The sequence below is a fragment of the Sinohyriopsis cumingii genome, chromosome 16 (assembly GCF_028554795.1).
Source record: "Sinohyriopsis cumingii isolate HCF-2022 chromosome 16, ASM2855479v2, whole genome shotgun sequence".
Classification (NCBI taxonomy): Eukaryota; Metazoa; Mollusca; class Bivalvia; order Unionida; family Unionidae; genus Sinohyriopsis; species Sinohyriopsis cumingii.
This window is the reverse complement of record NC_142976.1, coordinates 68,245,676-68,269,293: the sequence shown is the minus strand read 5'-3', so window position 1 is coordinate 68,269,293 and position 23,618 is coordinate 68,245,676. Positions and strand designations below refer to the sequence as shown.

General features: G+C 34.6%; 1 protein-coding gene across 1 annotated transcript in view; it reads right to left on the bottom strand.

Moving 5' to 3' along the window:
- Positions 1-23,618, bottom strand: part of LOC149780723 (protein-glutamine gamma-glutamyltransferase E-like) — a 93,612-nt gene that overhangs the window by 43,307 nt on the left and 26,687 nt on the right. Inside the window, exons 5-9 of the mRNA XM_089937775.1 lie at positions 19,397-19,515; positions 14,792-14,899; positions 11,124-11,301; positions 6,233-6,368; positions 1,811-1,914 (exon numbers count right to left, since the gene is read on the bottom strand). Coding sequence (XP_089793901.1) covers positions 1,811-1,914; positions 6,233-6,368; positions 11,124-11,301; positions 14,792-14,899; positions 19,397-19,515 — 645 coding nt within the window. The remainder of the gene's footprint in view (positions 1-1,810; positions 1,915-6,232; positions 6,369-11,123; positions 11,302-14,791; positions 14,900-19,396; positions 19,516-23,618) is intronic.

Sequence of the window (23,618 nt, the reverse complement as noted above, 5' to 3'; positions counted from 1 at the left end):
TTTCACAATGGAATTACATGCATTATGGATGAATTGCCTGCCACGACGGCACGATAGTAAATGGCGCTGATAACCTATTCATGACATACATTGGACAGGAATAAACGTATATGTGATAATGCATTGTTCTCTGAAAAAAGTAAAATACTGTAAAACCCTGCATTAACATGACCCTGCTATTATCACGATCCAATTTTGTGGACCCCAATTACTGTGTTATAGCAGGGTTCCACTGTATTTATGAGATGTACATGTATGTATATGTATGTGTATATAGTAAGAAATCTACATATAACTTAAAGCAGTTAATATCTTCATTTAAAACAGGCATTCATTAATATAATGTTCTTATTGTCTCAAAAACAGACTTATTTCAAGGTAACAAATTAACAGTTCTTAAATTCTCAGCATGAAAATATGTGAGCTGGGTATTGTTGGCATGTGCATTGCAAAACCATTCAAAAACATTATTTAAATTTTGGTACATACATTAAACTGTCTCCAGTGCTGTCAAGCTGAACAACTTTTATTTTTCCTTCTTGAGTATTATTTCACAGCTTAGGTAATGACTTGTTAAAGTTTTGCAACAATTTATTCCTATGTTGCTAATTTAATTATGTAGATGAAATTTTTGTAGACAAAATTCCTTGTTTATCAAGGATGTGATACACGTACTGTCACATGATTCTGATGGTCTTTGTCTGGTACCCTGTTTTGTTCAAGGTTAATTTCTCTGTGTGTATTAATCCCACAAAATCTATATTTATATAATGCTGACCATGTTATGGTCTTGACAATTACGTCTGGTTGTAATAAAACAAAAAAGAAAAACTATATGAAGCCCAAAACTCTATCAAAACATTGGTGACCCCATTTTCTCTAAACATCAGCGTTAATAACACTAACCTTAGTGGTACATATACTTTAGCCAAAACTTCTTTGACTAACGAAAACCTGACATCTTTAAACAGACATTGGGAAAGATAATTGGATTACTTACCATACTATATGAATCAAATATTGGTTCTGGACACATATTAATAATAAAATGTGGCTACATCAGATGGGTAAATGTTACATTTTTGCACTTATATGTTGTCTGTTGGTCACGTTAGAGGAGTGTCCTTTCTTGCAGGGTACTTTTGAGCACAAACTCCTCGGTGCCAAGGGATTCTGGTTGTAAAAAGCAGGTGGCCACTGATTAGGGGAACCGTTCATGAGGAGGACCAATGTAAAATATTCTTAAGAAATAATATTAGATGTTAACTGGAATTAGAATAGGCCAAATAAGCCTTCCTGTACATCATAAAAGGTGACTAATATAGGCCTCCTTTTACACTTGGATTTCTCTTATGTCCAAATTAGAAGGTCTTTGAGTTTTTAAAGACCAATTTTTTCTAGTAAAATATGTTTCTTTAATAATACTTACTAAATTATAATACCTTAGGAGAATTACAACTACCGCGCCTATCTAGCCCTTCTAGGGCTAAACTTTACAGCTAAATAGCTAAATCATTTGCCCACCTAGGTGGCAGTTCAAGTGATTTTCTCTTGATACAAGGACAGGTGCCAAACTGAATATTTAAATTACTACTGGAATATATCTGTATGGAGTCTGGCACAGACAGACAGACAAATGCAACCATAACATGACACAGTCTACCTTTTAGGAGGTGTATTCAAATTAGACTTTGTATTTTAGGGATGTTTAATGCATTTTTAGGGATATCCAAATTTGTAACTTTAAAGCCAGTTATGTGCTAATGTGCCATTAGACTCAATACACATGAAATGATGAAATTTATCTTGCCTTCACTGGTTTCTTGTGGTGTAGCATCATGAACCTGCCAGCCATCATACCCACTGGGCAAATCCAGCCTCCGGAACCAGGACTCGTTCCAAACATGAAAATTCCTAATTGATGATAAAAATATTGTGACAATAACATTATGTTCTTAACTTTATGTGTCCTCAAAGGTCAGCAGTATTGGCCAAAAGTCTAGTTGCATTTGCCCAAGGTAACACAGAGGGCCTATATAATTAGACAAAGGCCATTACATTCATATAGACCCCGTATAAATGCCCTGACTAATAATAATAATAATAATAATATTAACAAATAATAAATAATAATAACAGCCTTCATTTACAAAAGGTGACATATGAGCTAACAACTGGATTATGTTTTGGCCCTACAATTAAAACAAATATATTGATTTGTATGAAATCACCACGGTTAACATCTACTGTGAAAAAGAATAAAACTTTAACTGCTACAGAAGTTGATACATGTTATGCCAGGTAACCAAATGTTATACCTGGTTACCCAGCAACCCAGTGCAAATGTCTGTCATAAAATCTGGATTGCTCATTAAAATATTTGCAGACATGATTCTCAAAAGCTGAAACATAAAGTGCTAGTTTCATATCATGATGCAAACTGTTCCATAAAAATGTACTGCTGTAAATAAAATATTTCTTAAAATAATCTGTCTGAAGGTTTGTCATAAATAAATCATTCTTTTCACGCAACTATATACTCCTTGCACTAATGTTCCATGCAAAACTTGAAAGTAAAATGAGACTTGTGACCAAATTATTCAAGAACTTGAAGGTGAGATCAGCTTTCCTAAAAATAACATTATATATCAATGACATAATAATGTATCGATCATGTTATCATGTTAGTGACATGATAATCTAATCGTCACGTCACTGTATCAATAACATAATAATTTAATCATGACATAGTATCAATGATATAAGAATTTATTATTACACCTCTTCCTTGATAATTTGCGCACAATGTGGTCCTAGACCGCACTATAAACAAGGGGCGTGAGTTATCGAGGGACCTCCATAACAACGTGAAATTATGCCATCCTCACTGGACATCAAGAAAACCACCAAGGGGGGGAGTCTGTTTAATAGTTTAATACTCATTTTAAAATCGTGTTGTGAATAATTGGGAATAAAGTGCTTTATCTATCGAAGTTATTCATTTTTTTGTATAAAACACCCCATTTATTTTCAAGATGCCAAACCACTGAGAGACTGTTAACTTTATTCCAACTGGTTTCAACAATCTTTCCCATGTATGCAAAAACACTGTGTATCACATCACTGCTTTATGTTGTTGAGTAGTCTGGTTCACTGATCCCTATGTTGCTTGCTTTGCTCTCTACTATTGTGGAATGCAACGCAAGAATCATAACAATGAAGGAACCAGACTATTTTCTAATTCAAATTCAAACAAGGTTCCTTTCATTACAAAAACACACTAAAAAACGGAACATAGTTCATGAAACAGCCTTCAAAGTCAAAACTTTTTTAAAAAATTGTTCTATTTGTACAATACTGATGCCATGATTTCATTACAATTAATAGTGAAATTTCTCAACCGTGAGGAAATCTCAGAGTGCCAGTTCAGGAATTACAAAATGACCACAAACTCTGAAACTAGCTTCTCATCAATAAAATGTACATGCGAACCAGAACTTTATTTCGAGTATTCATTTCGTTTGGTTGTCTTTCTATCTTTTCACATGTGAACGAGTATGCTAATTTAAGGTGGTTTAATTATGATACATTCACAAAAGAAGTATGTGTTCAATTGATCACTTGAAATGAGCTGACCTGACGCTACTGGGTCTACTGCTCTTATACAGATTGGATTTGCCAAAAATTTAACTTTTCATTTATTCCTCCTCCCTCTTTATTTGACATAAAAGACGTTAATTAGGTTCTCACAGAAATGCTCGCAGACATAGCTGTTAGGATAGATTCATATATTTCACGTTTGAATACAACTGGGTACATTGTATTTACAATCATTACACTTAAACCGAATCAAAAGATAGAACTAATACTAAAATTTCACTTGATAGGAAAACAAAACTTATTAATTTGGTATTTATTTACAGAATTGCTGCCTCAAGTAGGCATTAGAGGCGTTTTTATTGATCAAATTTCATCCATACTGTTTTTTATGCTGTACCAAGAATTATGTTTGGAATTTTTTTAAAACAAAATACTTGACTTCTTGTGAAAAGTTGATAATTTCATAACACTGACTCATATTTCAAGGTCATATAAACCATTCTCAGTGATAGAATGAGTGATATATCAAGGTGTCAGTCACCAAATTTATCTTGATTTTCTTCATTTTCAACAAAAAGGGGTCAATTATTTGGTACTTTCTAGTATAACAAAAATGGATCCATGACTGACCCTGTGTTATAAGCAGGTTTGTGAGCTATCAAGGCGCATGTTATCGAGGGAGTAGAGTATTATATAAATGACATAATCTAGTGATCATGCCATTTTTGTGAAGGACAGATTATAATAATTGATTAGAGATTATACTAACTTTGTATGACAGACAATAATCTAATGATCATGCCATCATATCAATGACATGAAAATCTAATGATCATGACATATCAATGACATGATAATCTTATGATCATGACATGATAATATAATGATTACTTCATTACATCAAGGACATCATTTAATGATACTTTCATACCAATGATGCAATAATCTAATGATCATAACATCACATCAATGACAAAATATTCTAATGATCACAACATTTTGTCAACAACATAATAATCTAATGATCATGTCATTATATCAACAAGTGTGGGTGTGTGTGAGTGATTTGGATTTTTTAAAATAGCTTTAACAATTTTAGTCCTATCGCTACAATATCTGCAATGTGGCAATTTATAGTGATGTCTAGCACTGGGGCATCATGCCGCAGACATGTGGCATCATGTCCCACCCAGTCATATTATCCTGATACTTGGCCAACTAGTCCTAACACTAATTTCTGATTGCTGAACTCCTATCGAGGTAGCTGCTAGTACTTTTTTATAAGTCTTTGGCATGACTCCCATGGGGTTTGAATCCTTGACCTCCCACATCTGAGGCAGATGCTCTAACCACTAGGCCACTGGAGCAGTCCATTTTATCAATGACATAATAATACAATGATCACACAATTTTATCAATGACAAAATAGTTTAATGATCACATTATATCAGTGACATGATTATTTAGTGATTATGATATAAAATCAATGACATAATAATGTAATGATCATATCATTTTATCAATAACATAACAATAACAGCATCATAACACTAAAATACAAATCTAATCATGACATAATTATCTTATGATCATGACAACATATCAGTGACAATAATCTAATGATCACATTATCATATCAATGATCTAATCTAATGATCAAGAGATCAATGACACAATAATCCAATGATCACATTATCATATCAATGATCTAATCTAATGATCAAGAGATCAATGACACAATAATCCAATGATCACATTATCATATCAATCATCTAATCTAATCAAGACATCAATGACACAATAATCGAATGATCATGAAAATTTCATGTAGAACTGGCATAATAATTGTGTAGGATGGAGACAATAATCTAATACTCATGTCATCATATCAATGACATAATAATCTGATAATCATGACATTACATCATAATTTAATGATCATGCCATCATATCAATGACATAATAATCTAATAATCATGCCATCACATAATTTAATGATCATGCCATCCTATCAAAGACAATAATCTAATAATCATGACATATCAATGACATGCTAATCTAATGATCATGACAACATATCAATGACATACTAATCTAATGATCATGACATCATATCAATGACATAATAATCTAATGATCACGACATCGTATCAATGACATAATAATCTAATGATCATGACATCATATGAATGACATAATCTAATGTTTATATCATGATATCAATTACATGTGAATCTAATAATCACATCAATTTAAGCTGCATAGTAAAGGATAATATTACAAAGGCAGACAGCCCTGAGCCTTTTAAACTGGACTGTTTATCTGAATTCCTAATTATCAGAATGATAATCTTGGGAAACAGTTTTCCTAATTTATCCAGATTCAACTATAAAAGTGGTGGGAATAAATACTGAAAATTCCTGATATAACAAAGTCCATGAATGATTTCTAAAAATAGCTAAGTTACATCAAACATTTTGATTTAAATAATGTATAGTATTATATAAAATACTGTAAGGGACTTTGCAATTTGCTTTGTAACATCCAACATTTTGTTACATCCAATGTTGTTATAAATGGAGTCTACTGTTTGTATATTTGTATGCAATGTTATATATTACTTAAATCATACCAGACAGAATCATCCAAGTAGTTTACAGGAAACCCATCTTCATCCCAATGCCTATCTATTGTCATACTGCAGTCCGTGTCATGGGCTGATTCAAAGTTGGTTATGGAACGAGTGGGGATTCCCATGGTTCTCAACACTGGAAAGAGATAAAAGAAGTGACCCAAGTGGGCCTAACATTGCTCTCCTGGTTGACATGTGCCTGATGGCCAAACGATTGTGAAAAAATCTGGGTCAGTAGGGTACTTTCTGTATAAATTTCTCCAATGTGGATTCCATGTTATAAAAATAACTGCCTGAAGGATTTCATTTACATTACCCGATATTAAATGGCCTATATGCTTTGCATCAAAGTTGGTCAAACTCAGTTCAAAGTTTTTTTTGTAGTAAGTTGTGTACATCCTTTTCCACCTTTAGTAACTGCAGCCATATCTGATGGCTTAATAGCATTATTTGTATAGATTCGAAGGGCATACAAGCTAGGACACTTTATGTCATTGTATAGATTTGAAGGGCATCCAAGCTAGGATACTTTTTGTCACATTCGTATATACAGATTTGAAGGGCATACAAGCTAGGATACTTTTTGTCACATTTGTATATAGATTTGAAGGGCATACAAGCTAGGATACTTTTGTCACTGTTATATAGATTCTAAGGGCATACAAGCTAGGACACTTTTTGTCACTGTTATACAGATCTGAAGGGCATACAAGCTAGGATACTTTTTGTCACATTTGTATATAGATTTGAAGGGCATACAAGCTAGGATACTTTTTGTCACATTTGTATATAGATTTGAACGGCACACAAGCTAGGATACATTTTGTCAAATTTGTATAGATTTGAAGAGCATACAAGCTAGGATACTTTTTGTCACATTTGTATAGATTCGAAGGGCATACAAGCTTGGATACTTTTTGTCACATTGGTTAAAATTGTTTAGTGGTTATTTAGAGGCAAATTGTTAAAGGTTTTTCTAGTTTTATAGTAATATATACCATAGTTCATTTCTACCAATTTAACAATCATTAGTGCCTAAATGTTTTCTGTAAAATTTGGCCTAAATTGGAGGTAATTTTTTAAAGAGTCGTTCATAGGATTTTCAATTTTTAATAATGGTGGCCATGTCTTAATACTGAATCAGCATCATTTGTAAAATCTGGAAGCCCTTGTACCAGAATTTTATCAGACTTGGTCAAATTCGGCCAAGCTGTTTCTTAGAAGTAGCTGTGAACTCTTTTATTTTAAAAATGGCATCAAATCAGCATCATTTTCACAAATGTAAATGACCTTCATGCCAGAATGCTTTCTGTCAGGTTTTGTCAAATTCTATTCAGTGATTTTGGAGACACTGTTTAAAGGTTTTTCTTCTTGTAATAACAGCAATCACATTAAATTTTGTAAAAATGTTAAAGTTCTTTGAAGCAGGATCTTTTCTGTCAAGCTTGGTCAAATTCAACCCAGCAGTTTTTGTCATTTAAACATTTTTCTAGTTTTAGTAATGGTAGCCATATTTGATGATAGATGAATATGGAAAGGCCTTTAGGCCAGAATAATGATACTCTATTCTGAGTATTGTTGAAACTGGTTTTTATGCTTGTGAGAAGTTGGTTGAAAATAACAATTGCTGAGAGTATTTCTTTCTTTTGGCAATGAATGCTAAATTTGATGTCAGATTTGGAGAGGAAAAAATGAAACATTTTCATGCAAGAGTGGTGTCTGTCAGTCTGATAAAATTCCATTCAGCATCTCATTATTACATTTGGTTGAAATTAGTCTGATGAGTTTCAAAAAGCTGAAGATCAGAATTGTTGTTAAATACCAGACAATGCAGGATGCACAATGTAAGAAGAGCCATACTGCAAGATCACTTGGCTTTACACCAAGATAAACTAAACCTTATCAAATAAATTAATAAACTTACTGCAAGAATGAATGATTTTACTACTTTATATATTTAAAATGATCACAGTTCAAATGGATCATCAACATGTGAATGACCTTTCATTTTACAATATATATGGTCTGGTAGTTATGTGTAATGATGCACACAAATTGACAGGACCTGATAACCTAAACATTAGTAAAAATTATCAGCAGAAAGACAGACAGACAGATAGACAATTACAGCAAGATAGATGACTACATAATTATATGTATCATAAACAGTTTACTACAAATATTACAAAATTATACTGGTTAGGTTCTTTTTTAAACAATCAATATCTTAATACTATAGAAATGTTATCAGCAAAAAGCACGTAATTTAATGCTAGGCAGGTTTCTTTATCCGTAAGAAACACTACTGCTACTGGTGAAGATGAAAAATAATTGTTTTTATATGAAAGAGCAGGTGAAGAAAATAGATGATCAAAGTTTGTTGAAGATTACGGTCACTTTGCATATTGATGGCTGGTTTGCACTACTGTTTCTCACAACTTGTAACAGAGTCCCACTAGTGACTGACATTCTACTGGGTGAGAAGAACTTTATGACAATTCAAGACCAATTCTTCCTTTTCAGTGACAAGTTCACCGACAAGTGTTGAAACCATCTGATATTCCTCAGCAATAACAAGATTTATAAATCAGCTGCTGTGATTGGCATGCTGGATGTAAGATGTTCAAACATTTTCATTTTGGACCAAGTAGACATCATTAGCAGTCTTTTAATAAAAACCCCAAAATCAATATGACCATTCATTCAGGGGTACTAGTAGTCATATAAAGATTTTCAAGACAGCCATTATGGCAGCCACACTGAACCCATCAGGTATTGTATGAAGTCTAATGACGAAAAAAACATGCTGATATAACCATCCATTTGGAAGAAACTGAGATAGCACTATTCTGAAGATGGTAATCATGGTGACTATATTGAATCATTTTAATTTTGGACCAATCAAACACCACAGAAATTTTCCCGATGCAAATCCCCATGTCAAAATGACTATCCATTCAAGAGGAGTAGTGATAACAAGGTTGACATCATGGTGGCCATATTAGATGTTGTTTTGCACCATTCTAATTTAGAAGACAGTATTAGAAGTCTTCTAGTGAAAACCCTGTGTTGATATAATTTGCATTTTGAAGGAATAACAAGATCATCAAGATGGCTGATATGGTAGTCATACTGGATATTAGATGTACACCAATCCATCTAGGACCAACTAAGAAGTCTTCTGGTGAAAGAAAAATGTCAATAGGACCAGCCATAATAAGATTTTCCAGGCAGCCATTGTGGTGGCCATATTGGAAGTCAGACTGGCACCATTTTTATTTATGATCAACTAAAATCATATTAAGTCTTTCAGTGAAACCCCATGATGATATCACCATCTATTCAGTGGGAGTAGCAGTAACAAGATTCTCAAGATGGCTGCAGTGGCAGCCATACTGGATGTGTGAACAGCACCATTTTCAATTAGGACCAACCAGACATCACAAAATTCTAGTGAAATTCCCATGTCAATATTGCTTGTGCAGGAGGAGTAGGGATAATGAGATTTCTAGTTGGCTATTGTGGTGGTCATATAAGACATCAGATTGGCTTAATTTTCATTTAGAACCAACTAGACCTTATGAAACCTTTCCTTGAAAATCCCATTCTGATGTGACCATTCATACAGAGGGGGCCCCAAGTGGCCAAGTGGTCTGAAGCGCTCTCCGTTACAGATCACTGCCATCTCACCACTGTCTGCGTGGGTTCGAGTCTCGATTCAGCCAATGTGGGTATGTGAGAAAGCTTGCCAGTAGCTTCTCGTGGGTTGGTGGTTCTTTCTGGGGTTTTCCCCTGGTTCTTCCTCCACCATTAATACTGGCCGCCATGTATAGCCTATTGTGTGCTGAAAAATGGCGTTAAACCCTACAACAACAACCATTCATACAGAAGTAGTGATTACAAGATTGTCTGGATGGCTGTTGTCATAACCATCAGATCATCACTATTTTCATTTAATAATAATTTTCATTTCATTTAGAACCAACTAGATATCACAAGTTCTGGTGAAAACCCCATGTTCATATGACTTCAGTTCAGGAGAAAAATAAAAAGAATTTCAAAATGGCTCATGTAATGGCCATATTGGATGCCAGATTGGCACCATTTTCATTTAGGTCCAACCAGACTTCATAAGAAGACTTCTAGTGAAACCCCATGCTGATATGGCCATCAATTCCATAGAATAACAAGATTTTCAACATGGCCACTGTGGCAACCATATCAGACATCACAACTTGCACCACTTTTATTTAGAACCTATTAGACCATGGAATGAATGTGAGCAGACTTTCCTGGCAATATTCCAAGTAGTTTAGGTGGAGTATAGTGATAACAAATTTATGCTAACAGACAGCCAATGCTGGATGAAAAACCATCTCTTAACTCTTCTGGCCTATAACCAGTACAGCTAAAAACAAATTCCAAAGTTTGATAAATATAAATAATGAGTTGTTAGTGAGAAGCTCAAAAAAATACCTGTTCAGTGTTCTGAGTCATTTTAAAGAAATACTGAATGATTACATTGATCCAGTGTTTGTGTCTGACTTGCATTCATGCAGATGCAAATGAACTGGAACATGGAGACCATTCTTAAGAAATGATCAATAATACTCAGGAAAGTAGGTTGCTGTGAACCAGTAAAATTATGTCATACACCCTGACTGCAAGCTGCACCCATACAGTGACTTCATCTCAATCAGTGTATTGAAATAAAAAGTTACAGCCCATTTGGAGAGCAAATGGACAACACTGATGCATGGACTGATGAAATGAGAAAGCAAATCTTACAAAGAGTATATGGCAACTTCCACTTAAAGAGACAGGTATCATTATTTTCAAAATTATGCTAAAGGAGCTTATTAGATTTCATTCTCATCATGAAAGTCCTTACATGTTGTAACAATGCCAGAAAACACCCAACATTGGCCAAATTGGACTGGTTTTCCGGTGTTGTGAAACTGCTCCAAAATAGCCACACTGCCAGTCCACTCCCAGGGTTTGGTGGTACCCTTGGGGTATTCATTGGTCCAACGCCCCTCCAATACTCCATCCTCATCCATACTGTTGGCCTGAAAAACAAGGAATCATGAAATTTTTCACTTCTAGCCATGTACTTTTTCTTCATCATGCCAGACCCAATTTATGATGCATTTTCAATCTTTTGGTAATCTATGTAAGTAGTCTGCAACATTTAGTCCAAACAGATAAGAAAATAATGTTTTCTTAACCCTTTAGCTACTACAGCTGTTGTGCAGTTTCACTACTGCTGAGTGCTATCATATCAGTTACTGAGACTACTGAGACTGGTTGCTAGGCTGAGCATCATCAAGGCTGACTTCAGAAGCTGACAATGATAACATGGTTACATTTATATTCATTATTTCATTATTTTTTGGAGGATTTCAGTAAAATAAAAAACACGTTACCTTGTATAGTGTTTGTTATTCATAAATTTCCACTTTATATTACAAAGTTGAGAGTGGTACCTCTCAAAACAGTCATTATCCACACATAAATGACGATGTATATTCCAAAATATGCCCACATCTCTGTGATGCTGATTTCATACCATTTCAACCTCAGGTCTTACCTTTGGTTCCTCCATTTTCTTGACATAAACGTTTGTTTCTTTCACAAGCTTTTCCACCAGTCATTCAGGGAAAAACTTGAGAAAATATCGTTCTCACTGCTTAGTCCAAGCTTGATTGTTGAACCAACATGATAATCAAAATCACTGATCTCGAACACGGTGAGGTCATAACTCCATTGTGCAACTGAGATTATGTCCCCTTGTCATCCGATTAAAAATCACTTGCATCTGGTATTGAAATGGGACTAATATCAATATCCGATCCATTTTCTATGAATGAACCATTAAAACTCTTTGATATCACTTGCTGTGAACCCTTTAAAGTTGCTCATATCTGAATCGGAATCCATCTTTGTTTAACTCAACTACACGTGTTTCGTAAAGTGCAGAAAATCCCTGACAGTGTGTCTAAATTTAACCTCTCGGCTTTCACACTTGTATCAAAATGTTGAGTAAACAGTTCTCTCATTGGTTATGATAATCAAAAATATGTAAACTTCTGTACTTTCAACCAATCAACGTTTAGTTATCATAGCAGTCCATCTGCATAGATGCAACACTGGGGTTTCGAATACTACTAAACTTTACGCACATAGCGACACCGGGGTAGTAAACTAGGCTTATCAACACTGCATAATATGCATCAGTAGGATTCAGGAGCTATTTACAGGTGACAAGGTAGTCGTAGCTAAAGGGTTAAGCACCATACATCTGGTGATTTTGTGAACCTGGCAAGAAAATCATAAAACTTGGATCTTGAGTCTTGACTGAGTTTCCATTATCAGCCAATCAGAAATGACCATTCAAATATGAGATCATTTGTGATTGGTCGCAACAAGATTTCGTGCTCAGGAGTTTTATATTTTACAGTTACTTGCAGTTACTAAAAAAATATTGTTTTGATTTTCCCCACAATCTATTTCTTCTCACAAATGAAGTGATAAGTATGGAAACATTTAATAAACTCTGACATGCATTTAAACCTGTCCAAATGACCCCCTTTAAATAGAGTGGTCAAATAGTCTAAATTGCCATTTGAATATGCCTAAGCAAATTTTCAAAATAAATGTTGTGTATACAACGGTAACCCGATTTCTGCACCAGGTGCTTCCCTAACAAAATAATGTCAGTGACAACTCTGCTTGTGCAAAATTAAATTTTACTTCATGTGGAAGGTGTTTTTCTATTTAGATTTTTAACATAGCAAATAAAAATCATATCGATATGATGTCTGCACTGTGGCAGCATACAGTAATGTCTAGCACTGGGACATCATGCCACAGACATGTAGTATGATGTCCCAACCATTCACATATTCACATTATCCCAACACCAGGCTGACCAGTCCTAAAACTATCCTCTTAATGCTGAGCAGCTAGCGAGGCAGCTGTTAGTACCATTTTTATAATTAATTATAATGCTTTGGTATGACTTGGCAGCCGAGGCGGAGACTCTAACCACTAGACCAATGGAGCCGTCTCATGTGGAAGGCATTGCTTATATAACTGCATCTAATAGGAATCAATATGTACAAACAATTCTTATTTTGCTATTTATTATGTACTCATTGTACTCCAGTCAAAAGGGAGGCAGATCATATAGGCAGTTATGATTAGGGTAGAGGACTAAGAAATTTGTTTGCTGGATGGTGGGAAAAGTTGTGTTGTTGTAGCAAAAATTGGGGTCATCTTTATTGCCAGTGGAACAGGTGTTACAGTAGTTCAATATCTCCATCTATATGCCTGTAAAGTAAAGCTCTCTCAGATGAAAAAAATTCATCTTTGAGGAGAGGTACAAGTTACATTTCTACTACACTCCAAACAAAACTTGTCTGTCAATCCTGGCAAAGTTAGTTTCTAGCAATAGCCACTTATGAGTTCATTTCTTTCCCTATTCATCACACACCACCCACAAAAGTCAAATGTCTTATGATCTTGGCAAGTTAAGCAACATGTTAATCCACTTATTGTTTGAAGTGTCAAACATCTGTTTCAAAGACTAATTATACAAGCTGGCAGAACAAAGAATCAGGCCTTTTTACAGTCCTATGTAAGATGTCAACTAGTAGTGGAGTTATTGTTTTATTGTGTGTAAAACAAAGATCAGTGATATTTCAATGAGTCAGTCAAACTTTTAATTTGTAGGAGGGATCTCAAAGAGTCAGTAAAGCTTTTGATTTGAAAGTGGATATCAAAGAGTCAGTCATACTTTTAATTGGAAGGATGAATTTCAAAGAGTCATTAATACTTTTAATTTGAAGGATGGATTTCAAAGAGTGATACTTTTAATCGTAACGATGGATTTCAAAGAGTGAGACTTTTAATTGTTGGGATGGATTTCAAAGAGTCAGTTATACTTTTAATTGGTAGATGAATTTCAAAGATTCAGTGATACTTTTAATTGGTAGGATGGATTTCAAAAAGTCAGTCAAACTTTTAATTGGTGGAATGGATTTCAAAGATTCAGTGATTTTTTTAACTGTAGGATGGATTTCAAAGAGTCAGTGATATTTTTAATTTGTACAATGGATTTCAAAGAAGCAAACTTTTAATTGGTAGGATGGATTTCAAAGAGTCAAACTTTTAATTGGTAGAATGAATTAAGAGCACAATATAGTACTCTTCTGCAGAAACATTAGTTTGGGGAAAACAACATATATATGTATTTTACAATTTTTTAAAATAGTGCAGATAAAAAATCAGCTGATAACACAATAATAATATATTGAAAACTTCAACTACTATTACTAGTATTACTAATGATAATGGCACATTCTATTTGTTCAAAAACCAGGTCTGTGCATACAAAAGTCACAGGTGTACAAAGGTCAGCAAGGCCTTTCCCATGGGTTACTACTACTGACTGGTCTGAATGTTATTAAAAAAAGAATATTCTTCCAAGCAAATATATCTGAGAAACGTTTATAGAATACTCTGAAGCCAGGAATTTGAAATACTGTGTGCACATACCAAAGCAGATATTGTCCTGACAATGGTCACAACACTAGCTCGAGCAACATCAGTCAGCTCTGCCTTGTCAAGAAGATCTAGTGCCACTTGAAGACAGGGATTCTCAAACTGAAACGAAACAAATCACATTAAATATTTATGCTAGAAGTCTCTCAGTTAAACAAATATATCCTACAGATTTTCTTCCACAAAGATCTGTACCTTTTATCTCATAGTATTTCATGTTTACAGCTAAAAAGGTTTAACTTCCTCTTGTATTGTTTGCAATTCTTTGCTTTTACGTTTTAGCGGGGCACTGGGTGGCTGAGTGATCTAAAGTACATGCCTTTACCAATCACTGCCATCTCATCTTTCTTTGCATTAGTTAAAGTCTTGGACTCTTCATCCACCAGTTATATTGACCAACATGTATAGGCTACATGCTGAAAATGCTTTAAACCCACAAGAACAACATTTTGAGAAATTTACTGGCACCAAATGGCCATTATTGTGCTGATGACATTGTCTGAACTTTTTGTTTTTGGCCAAAAACAGGAATAATGTCATACTGCCTGTGGCAACATCAGTTAGAATGTGTATAATAGAATACATTATAGGATACTTTCTGCATCGTGTGGGTACTTCAAACTTGGGAAATACAAAAGTCACAAGATGGACTGTTGCTCTCATGGTCAACATGGTTAAATGATGTCTGCTCAAAATCTGAAACATTTTTATTTGAAGCAATACGATTTTCAAGGCAACTGCCATGTCAGTTGTTTTGGATATTTTCTGTAATAAGGATTAAATTATTAGTTCCCTTTAAAACTTGATATTTACTGTAAACTACGAAGAGAAACAGTGTCACAAACGGACACACACCAGGACACAATCTGTAATAGGGATCTTTCAATGTGAAAGTCTGAAATAGAATCAACTGACAAGCCTGGCTGATAATTCTCAGCAAAGGGTAGCTCAGTTATACTGACTGTACAAGAAATATGCATAAATTGACAGACAAAATGATTAATAGCGTAAAGACAATCACAGTGGGCTCCCACATTTCAATGCAGATTTATAATCATGGGGACATATGTGAAACTGGACTTTACTACATATATACATTTACCATATACATAAGACACCTGCATCATTTAAAATGGAGACTTCAAACTCTGGAAATAAAATTTGGAGAAATTTACCAACAAGTTTCTGAAGATGCATTCTCACCGCTGAGAAATATTGGAAAGGCAAAGTTTTGAAATTCTGTCCTTGCAAAAAGACATAAAAAGCCTTTTCTAACCTCAAATGTGTCTGGTGGCCATCTGGGTCACAGACATTGACCCACCAGATTCAGTTCTTGCCTCTGTAAAGTTAGATCATGGAGATAAGAGCCCAAGAAGATTCACTGTACATGACAGCAAGCAGGTTCCATAATGTCTTTGATCAAAACATTACCTTCAAACATAAGGCTTGCAAAGATCACTCTAATAATATGAGCTGAAATCTTCATGGGGCATATCAGACCTCTGAAACTTTACGGGGCATATCAGACCTTTGAAATCTTCACGGGGCATGTCAGACCTCTGAAACTTCACGGGGCATATCAGACCTCTGAAACTTCACAGGGCATATCAGACCTCTGAAACTTCACGGGGCATATCAGACCTCTAAAACTTCATGGGGCATATCAGACCTCTGAAACTTCATGGGGCATATCAGACCTTTGAAACCTCATGGGGCATATCAGACCTCTGAAACTTCATGGGGCATATCAGACCTTTGAAACTTCATGGGGCATATCAGACCTTTGAAACTTCACAGGGCACATCAGACCTTTGAAAACTTCACGGTGCATATCAGACCTTTGAAATCTTCACAGGGCATATCAGACCTTTGAAACTTCAGGGGGCATATCAGACCTTTGAAATCTTCACGGGGCATATCAGACCTTTGAAATCTTCATGGGGCATATCAGACCTCTGAAACTTCACGGGGCATATCAGACCTTTGAAACTTCAAAGTACATCAAGCATATTACATGTACTTACTTTCAGATATGATGCTAGAGCTTGAGGAGTTGTAGACTATTTCCAGACCTTCACTGCATTATGTATATTTCATTTGTATTGTTTGTTGGATTTTCTTAATGATTATATGTTATTTATATTTGTAATCTGTGACTGACCTTAGTACAAACTCAAGTCCACTCTGTACCTGACCAAGGGCAATGATTCTGTTTACAACATAATACATGGCTAATATTTCTTCAAGTCTAGATTAAATATTAGGATCATTATCAATGATCGTAAATATGTTTACCTTAATCGGAGTCTAAGACATTCGTAAAAACCTGGTGTACTTAATGTTTGCCAAGTTCTTTATTATCATTTTAGTAACAGACTTTATCTTGATGACAACTTAGAATGTTCTTGAAACGAACTTTTAACCCTCATCCTGGTTATATATTTGTGTTGGATTTTTATATAATGTTGTTTACTTGAGAAATTACTCATTCTTGCCTTACCATCTTGAAGCAGAAACAGTCTTATCGACTATTGTATTCAGTTTTTGATTTGGGTGGAATTATTTATTCAAATTATTATTCACTGGAGATACGAAGTGCTCATCAATAATATTCTTGGACTGCAGGACATTTTTGGACTATATTATTGTGATACTTCCAAAAACATTTAGTACATCATTACAGGTCACTGGCACAGTACCACATTCGAGACTACAAGCAAATCAACAAAATAAATATAGAAAACTTTGAAAATCACTGAAATTCAATTGGAACTTCATACATTAGGACTTCAAGTAGAGCTTTTATGACTATTGGAGATTTAATTCAAAATAATCTAAGTTCTTTATAAATTTACATTTTGTATACTAGGGAAATAAATTATTTGTTGAATTTTACTGAACCTGTTGGTTTTGGCATTTTTCTGTCACTTAAATCAAGACCTTAGAGTTGTAACAGTTGTCAATGCTCTTCAAGTAATGGTCTCTTGAGAGGACAGACAAGGTCTCTTGATGTACTGGTAAAAGAAGAGAAACTGTAAGTCCATTCTTTGAATGCCCACTGATGGCATCCTATTCTGAGTTACAAAACCTTGTTGTGCAATTAGGAGCATAAAACTGTCTGATCTGAACTGAAGATAGTTTGGATCCATTGAACAAGCATACAACTAACTCATTCTGCATGCCAAAGCTAAAGCTATCAGAAGACATGTCTTGTATGGTATAAGGTTCAGGGAGGTACTTGCTAAATGCTTGATCTCATGTGACTTGTGCCTCATCAAACCCATGGAAGATTTAATTTAGGAAGCATAGTTAGAGAATTTGGTCTATTAAAGCAAAAATTGGCTAGCATATCTTTATGATGGCCAATATCTCCTCTGACATGATGCCTTGCACATCATGGACTGGTAGCCTTTGATAGTATTCAAAGCTAACTCTTATTCCTCAAAATGCCCATGAAAAAGTAACCCAACTGTGGGAATGAGGCACTGAGAGAGATGATGCAGTTGACTAAAAACTAGCTACTTTTCCTTGAAAGGTGTCAGTAGAGGGCCTTCTAGACTGTGATATTCTCTTTACAACTATGACAGAAAACACTGATCCATGCACACAGACTAGGCCTACACACTTCATAGTCTCATAGAGAGACAAACAATATAACACCTTGACTGGAATTCTCTATCCAAAATCCCAACAACGATTATATTAATCAGACGGATACTCAGACTATACACATTACTGGCCACAAAAATCCCAACTCTCTCAACTACTACAGAAAAAAATCTATGTTTGGACTGAGACAAGTAAATCATGATTCTCAGAATTAACAGTATGTAGAGTTGGTGTAAAAACCCAGTGTGGTCATGAGCTAAATGCAAGAACTGAGCCTAAAACAAAACAATTAGAAATGTAGGTCTCAGTGAATGTTTTCAGTAGCAAGATGTCATACTAACATTGGTGCATACAATCATCTTGTCATGTCAGTGAAGCATGAAATATGGGTCACAGAAACCAATGTCTGAAACGAGTAAGACTCGTCAAGATGCATATCCTTACCAGGTTACATAAAATAAGTTGTTTTTGATTGGTTATTTTACCTGTGTATGTGCAAACTGGTGAAAAACAAAACTGTATTATATCTTATTGGGCCTAACATTTTTGCCTCCAGGCTACCTTAATCTCCAACTCACCCTACTTTTGGCAATGGTTCATCTTTCTATGTTCTGGCTGGAGTGGTCTGCTTTAGATCTAACAAGAGAGAGCGTAAAAGCCAGATACAAATTCCAGGAACTGGCAATTATTTGTCCAGAAAAGTACCTGGTCTCCAAAATTCATCTTTTTCATCTTAATTTTTAAATTCAAGTACAATGTCAACATTATTTGGCATCATGTAAACTACCTCTTTCCTCTTTATTCAAATGTCACCAGCTTGGTCTATCATGGATTGTGACATGTCACAGACCTCGGCATGAAGGTACCAACCTCATGATGCATGCATATGACATTCTGGTTCAATTAGGTAATGGTCGAGAGTTCATTATGAATTATACTGTTCTATATTAAACAATACATACTCATTATGACAACCAAAATCAAACACACCTGTCCAAAATTCCATGGCCTTCCTCTGTGATCGTCTTTGTTTCCAACCCATATTCTTCCTATGTGATTCAAGACATACTCAAATCTCTCCCGTTCATTGTCCATATATACCACATCATCTGAAATATAGCAAGAATAGTCACTTGAAACAACCTCTGTGGCCTGTTTTCTATGTGCACCCAAGTTTCCCACCAAGAATATTCACCCACCAGCAAGGCCAAGGTGGCCCAAGTATAGCTTGTCAGAACCTTTAATCCCTGTAATGTAATTTCTTTAATATATTTGGTAATATTTTTCAGCTTGTGAGTTTTGTTTCAGCATAATTTTATAAAGTTATAAAGGCATGTTTATGAGCCCCATTTTTTGAATCCATAAAAGGTGCTTTCTAGATATGAGGCATTCAATTAAATTTCACATGGGTTGAAGTTGACTTAAATATGCCATCTAATTTAAGAATGTAATGTAACACAAGAATATCACAAGTCATAATCATTTAATGAATTTATTACAACTCAGATCCAGTCTGAGAGGTACAGGTTTTAACCTGGCCAAATCATACCAAAGACATAAAAAAATGGTACTAGCAGTTGCATCGCTAGGTGCTCAGCATTAAGAGGTTAGTGTAAGGTCTGGTCAGCCTGCTGTCAGGATAATATGACTGGGTGGGACATGATGCTACATGTCTGCAGCATAATGCCCAGTGCTAGACATCACTATAAACTGCCACACTGCAGACATCGTAGTGATATGACTGAAAAGTGTTAAAGCAACGTTAAAAATCCAAATCACACACACATACTACAACTCAGGCATAATAATTTGGATTAAATATAGGAATTTAAAGCTGAGATTTTGTTTTGGCCAAAATACCATAATCAAAGGCAAAGGATCTTAAACCTTTATAAATCTTATGAAGACAATTAAGATAAAGGCCCTTCATCTGTGAATCTAATGCCTGACAACATATAAAGAAATGGTCAAAGAAACCCCAAATAGTGAATTTCAATGAATGTCTTGAAGTTGAAGCAAATGATTACTGTTAAAAGATCCGCATTTTATTAAAATAATCTCAAGCATCGTTTCCAATAACTACCTTTAGTTTTTAACCCAACTTTTCTCATCTTGTATCATTAGGCCAAAAGAAAAATGCACTGGTTATAAAATTAGAGTAGGTAGGTTATTTTTTTAAAGACTATATATATATATATATATATATATATATATATATATATATATATATATTAATTATAATGATTAGGTTATATAATGTACTAAGTGCTTCAAGTACTAGGCTAAACCAGCTCAATTAGATGCACAAATAACTTTTGGAATGTTTCTTAATTATAACATTTTATTTTCTGTATTTTTTATTAGACTCTCTATGTATATATATATATATATATATAAATAAATAAATCAAATATACTAAGCACTGCAAATACTGGGCTAAACCAGTTCAAATAAATGCACAAATGAATTTCGGGAACAAATTTTTAACCATGAGGGGAAAATGTGCCAGGGTTAGCAACGAAAAACAGACAGTTGGCCAACTAGAAACACACACATTTTTACTTGCCTTAATTCCCCAATAATTTCTGTTCTCAATTTCTAGGACCACAGAACTATAAAGGCTGATGACCAAAAATATAAAATGGTACTAAATTTTCATGTAGTTTACAACTGCTATTTGCAATTTAAATGGGCAAAAAAATCGGCCACATAAAAATGTAAATTTATTACTGGCTGTAATTAAAATACCTTTTTTAACCAAAAGATACCTGTGCACAATTCCAGAATTGGTTTTGATAATAACCTTGATTCTCTATTAGGCTGACAATATCTGGAATACATATTTTAACCACAGCTAGGGTCTATTTGGGGACACAAGATTAAAAAGCTCCATCCTACATTCAGAAAAATTCTCCTTTTTGTTTTTCAAACTTCCACTTCTAGAACAGACTTGGCATTGCAAATAGGAAACCATATATTCTCGGGAGGTCATGAATTTAAGATAAAGAATAATTAGCTCAGTTATTTGCCAATTCAAGTTACCATCCATCTAATATGACTGAAAATAAGGTAACAAGGGTTTTATTAAAACTGGTAATTTACTGTTTTATCATTGTCACTTAATTTACATCACTTTAGTTTAGTTCACTGCACAAGAGAATCAATTATAATTTGAGTTCACATAATTAACGCTCTGTTTTGGTGTTTAAATGTGTTATCTGGACAAAAAGCAATGAAACTCTCTACAATTCTCTCCAATGGGTCTTAAACAGTGCCACTCTTTAGGAAACCAAAGTTATTGTTCTAGGGTTTAACGCCATTTTTCAGCACAAGATAGGCTATACATGGCAACCAGTATAACTGGTGGAGGAAGAACCCTGGAAAACCCAGGTAAGAACCACCAACCCACGAGAAGCTACTGGCAGGCTTTCCCACGTACCCACACTAGCCGAGCCTTGGACTCGAACCCACGCAGACAGAGGTGAGATGGCAGTGATCAGGAACGGTGAGCGCTTTAGACCACTCGGCCACTCGGGGCCCCGAAACCAAAGTTAAGATAAGCAATGATGGGTCATGACTTGTCTAAATGATTATGTGAAATGTTTGACATCCACATTCTTTAGTGTCTTGTAATTACAAGGAACATCACATGTAAGGATGTGCAGTAGATCAACAAGGGCTATAGCTCTGTCCAAAATGGAAGATAAAACAGCCCATAAAAGGTACATCTAGAGCTATAAATTGTTATGAGTCTATGCTCTTAAAATATGTAACAAAAAAGAGTGAAGACAACAAGCTTTGTAAAATGTAACAAATAATTTATTTCCCTAAAATACTGAGTGAAAAATAAGAAAAAAGAACTTATGGTACTACAAATTAAGTACATAAATAATCCAAGATATACAAGTACGAGTCATATAAATGATAAGTTCTAAGTGAATCTCAGTTCAAGTCCTGATGAAATTCAAGATGGAAGGCGATGACGTCAGGAATAACCTACAAAGTGCTGTAGTGTCCACAGTTCCTTGTTGAATCACACAAATATTATTCCAGTTTCGAACTCAGTATAAATTCCAATGAATGTCTTTTGTCCAAGAATTATATCAGAACACTTTTGTATTAATAGGGAAAATAATCACTTGAATTCAATAATTTGAAGAAAATACAATTCAGCCTGAACAGATCACAAAACAACTCAAAATGCACAACTTAACATATCCAAATTTAGAGCCTGACTGACAAACCTTTATCAGAACATCAGTTATATGACTGATTGCGAAGCAAAATACATCCCCGGATGAGGGTCAAGGTATTTATTTCAAGACATAAATAGAAGTTTGTTAACATATGAAACGAGGTAAATATCACATACTCCAAGTATGACCTTGACACAACTAAATGATTCTTACTCTGAAAAAGAATTTAAATATAAAAAAAATTGTTTACCACAACTGTCACTGATTTTGGAACAAGGTCAGCAATTAGATACAATGTCTAATTTCCCCATAGAAGATAATGAAGCTATTTTTAGTTGTTTACATAAATATTTTTTTACAAAAGTCAATCAGGTCAAAAAGAACTGAACTAAATTCTGGAGAAGGTCAAGTCCAGTAAACAATGTTACATTACAATAGCATGTAATGGAATTTTAAAAAATTTAAAACAAACAGACAAACAATTAAATTAAATATATATAACAGAATATATGTTTACAACCAATTACATCAGAATATACTGAATGGTTCTTGAGCTATGTTGATTACTGGCAACATAACCTTGCAAAGTTATGAAGTTGATCAACAAGGGAAATAACTCTTTCCGACATTGGAGTAGACTGGACAATTCACATAAAAGGGGGTCTTGGTGACAATATTCTTACCAAATTCCATAATGATTATCTTGAATGGTTCCTGAGTATATTAACTCCTAGCAACAATTCCAAGTTTCCAGATGAAGTCAAGAATCTGCTTGAAAAGAGCCACAACTCTGTACGAATTGGTGTAGTCACCTGAACACCATAAAATGAAAGCAGACCTGCCAACTCTCTGTGCTGGTTATAAGAAGGAAACTGAATGAACCAATGGATTAATTATGCTTTGAGAAGTGAATCAGCCAAACTAAAGGTCATTTCTTTCAATTTCTGTGCAATCAATGTGTAACAAGATAATATATGCACTGCAAGTGAACACTGGAGCTAAATGTTTTCAAATTG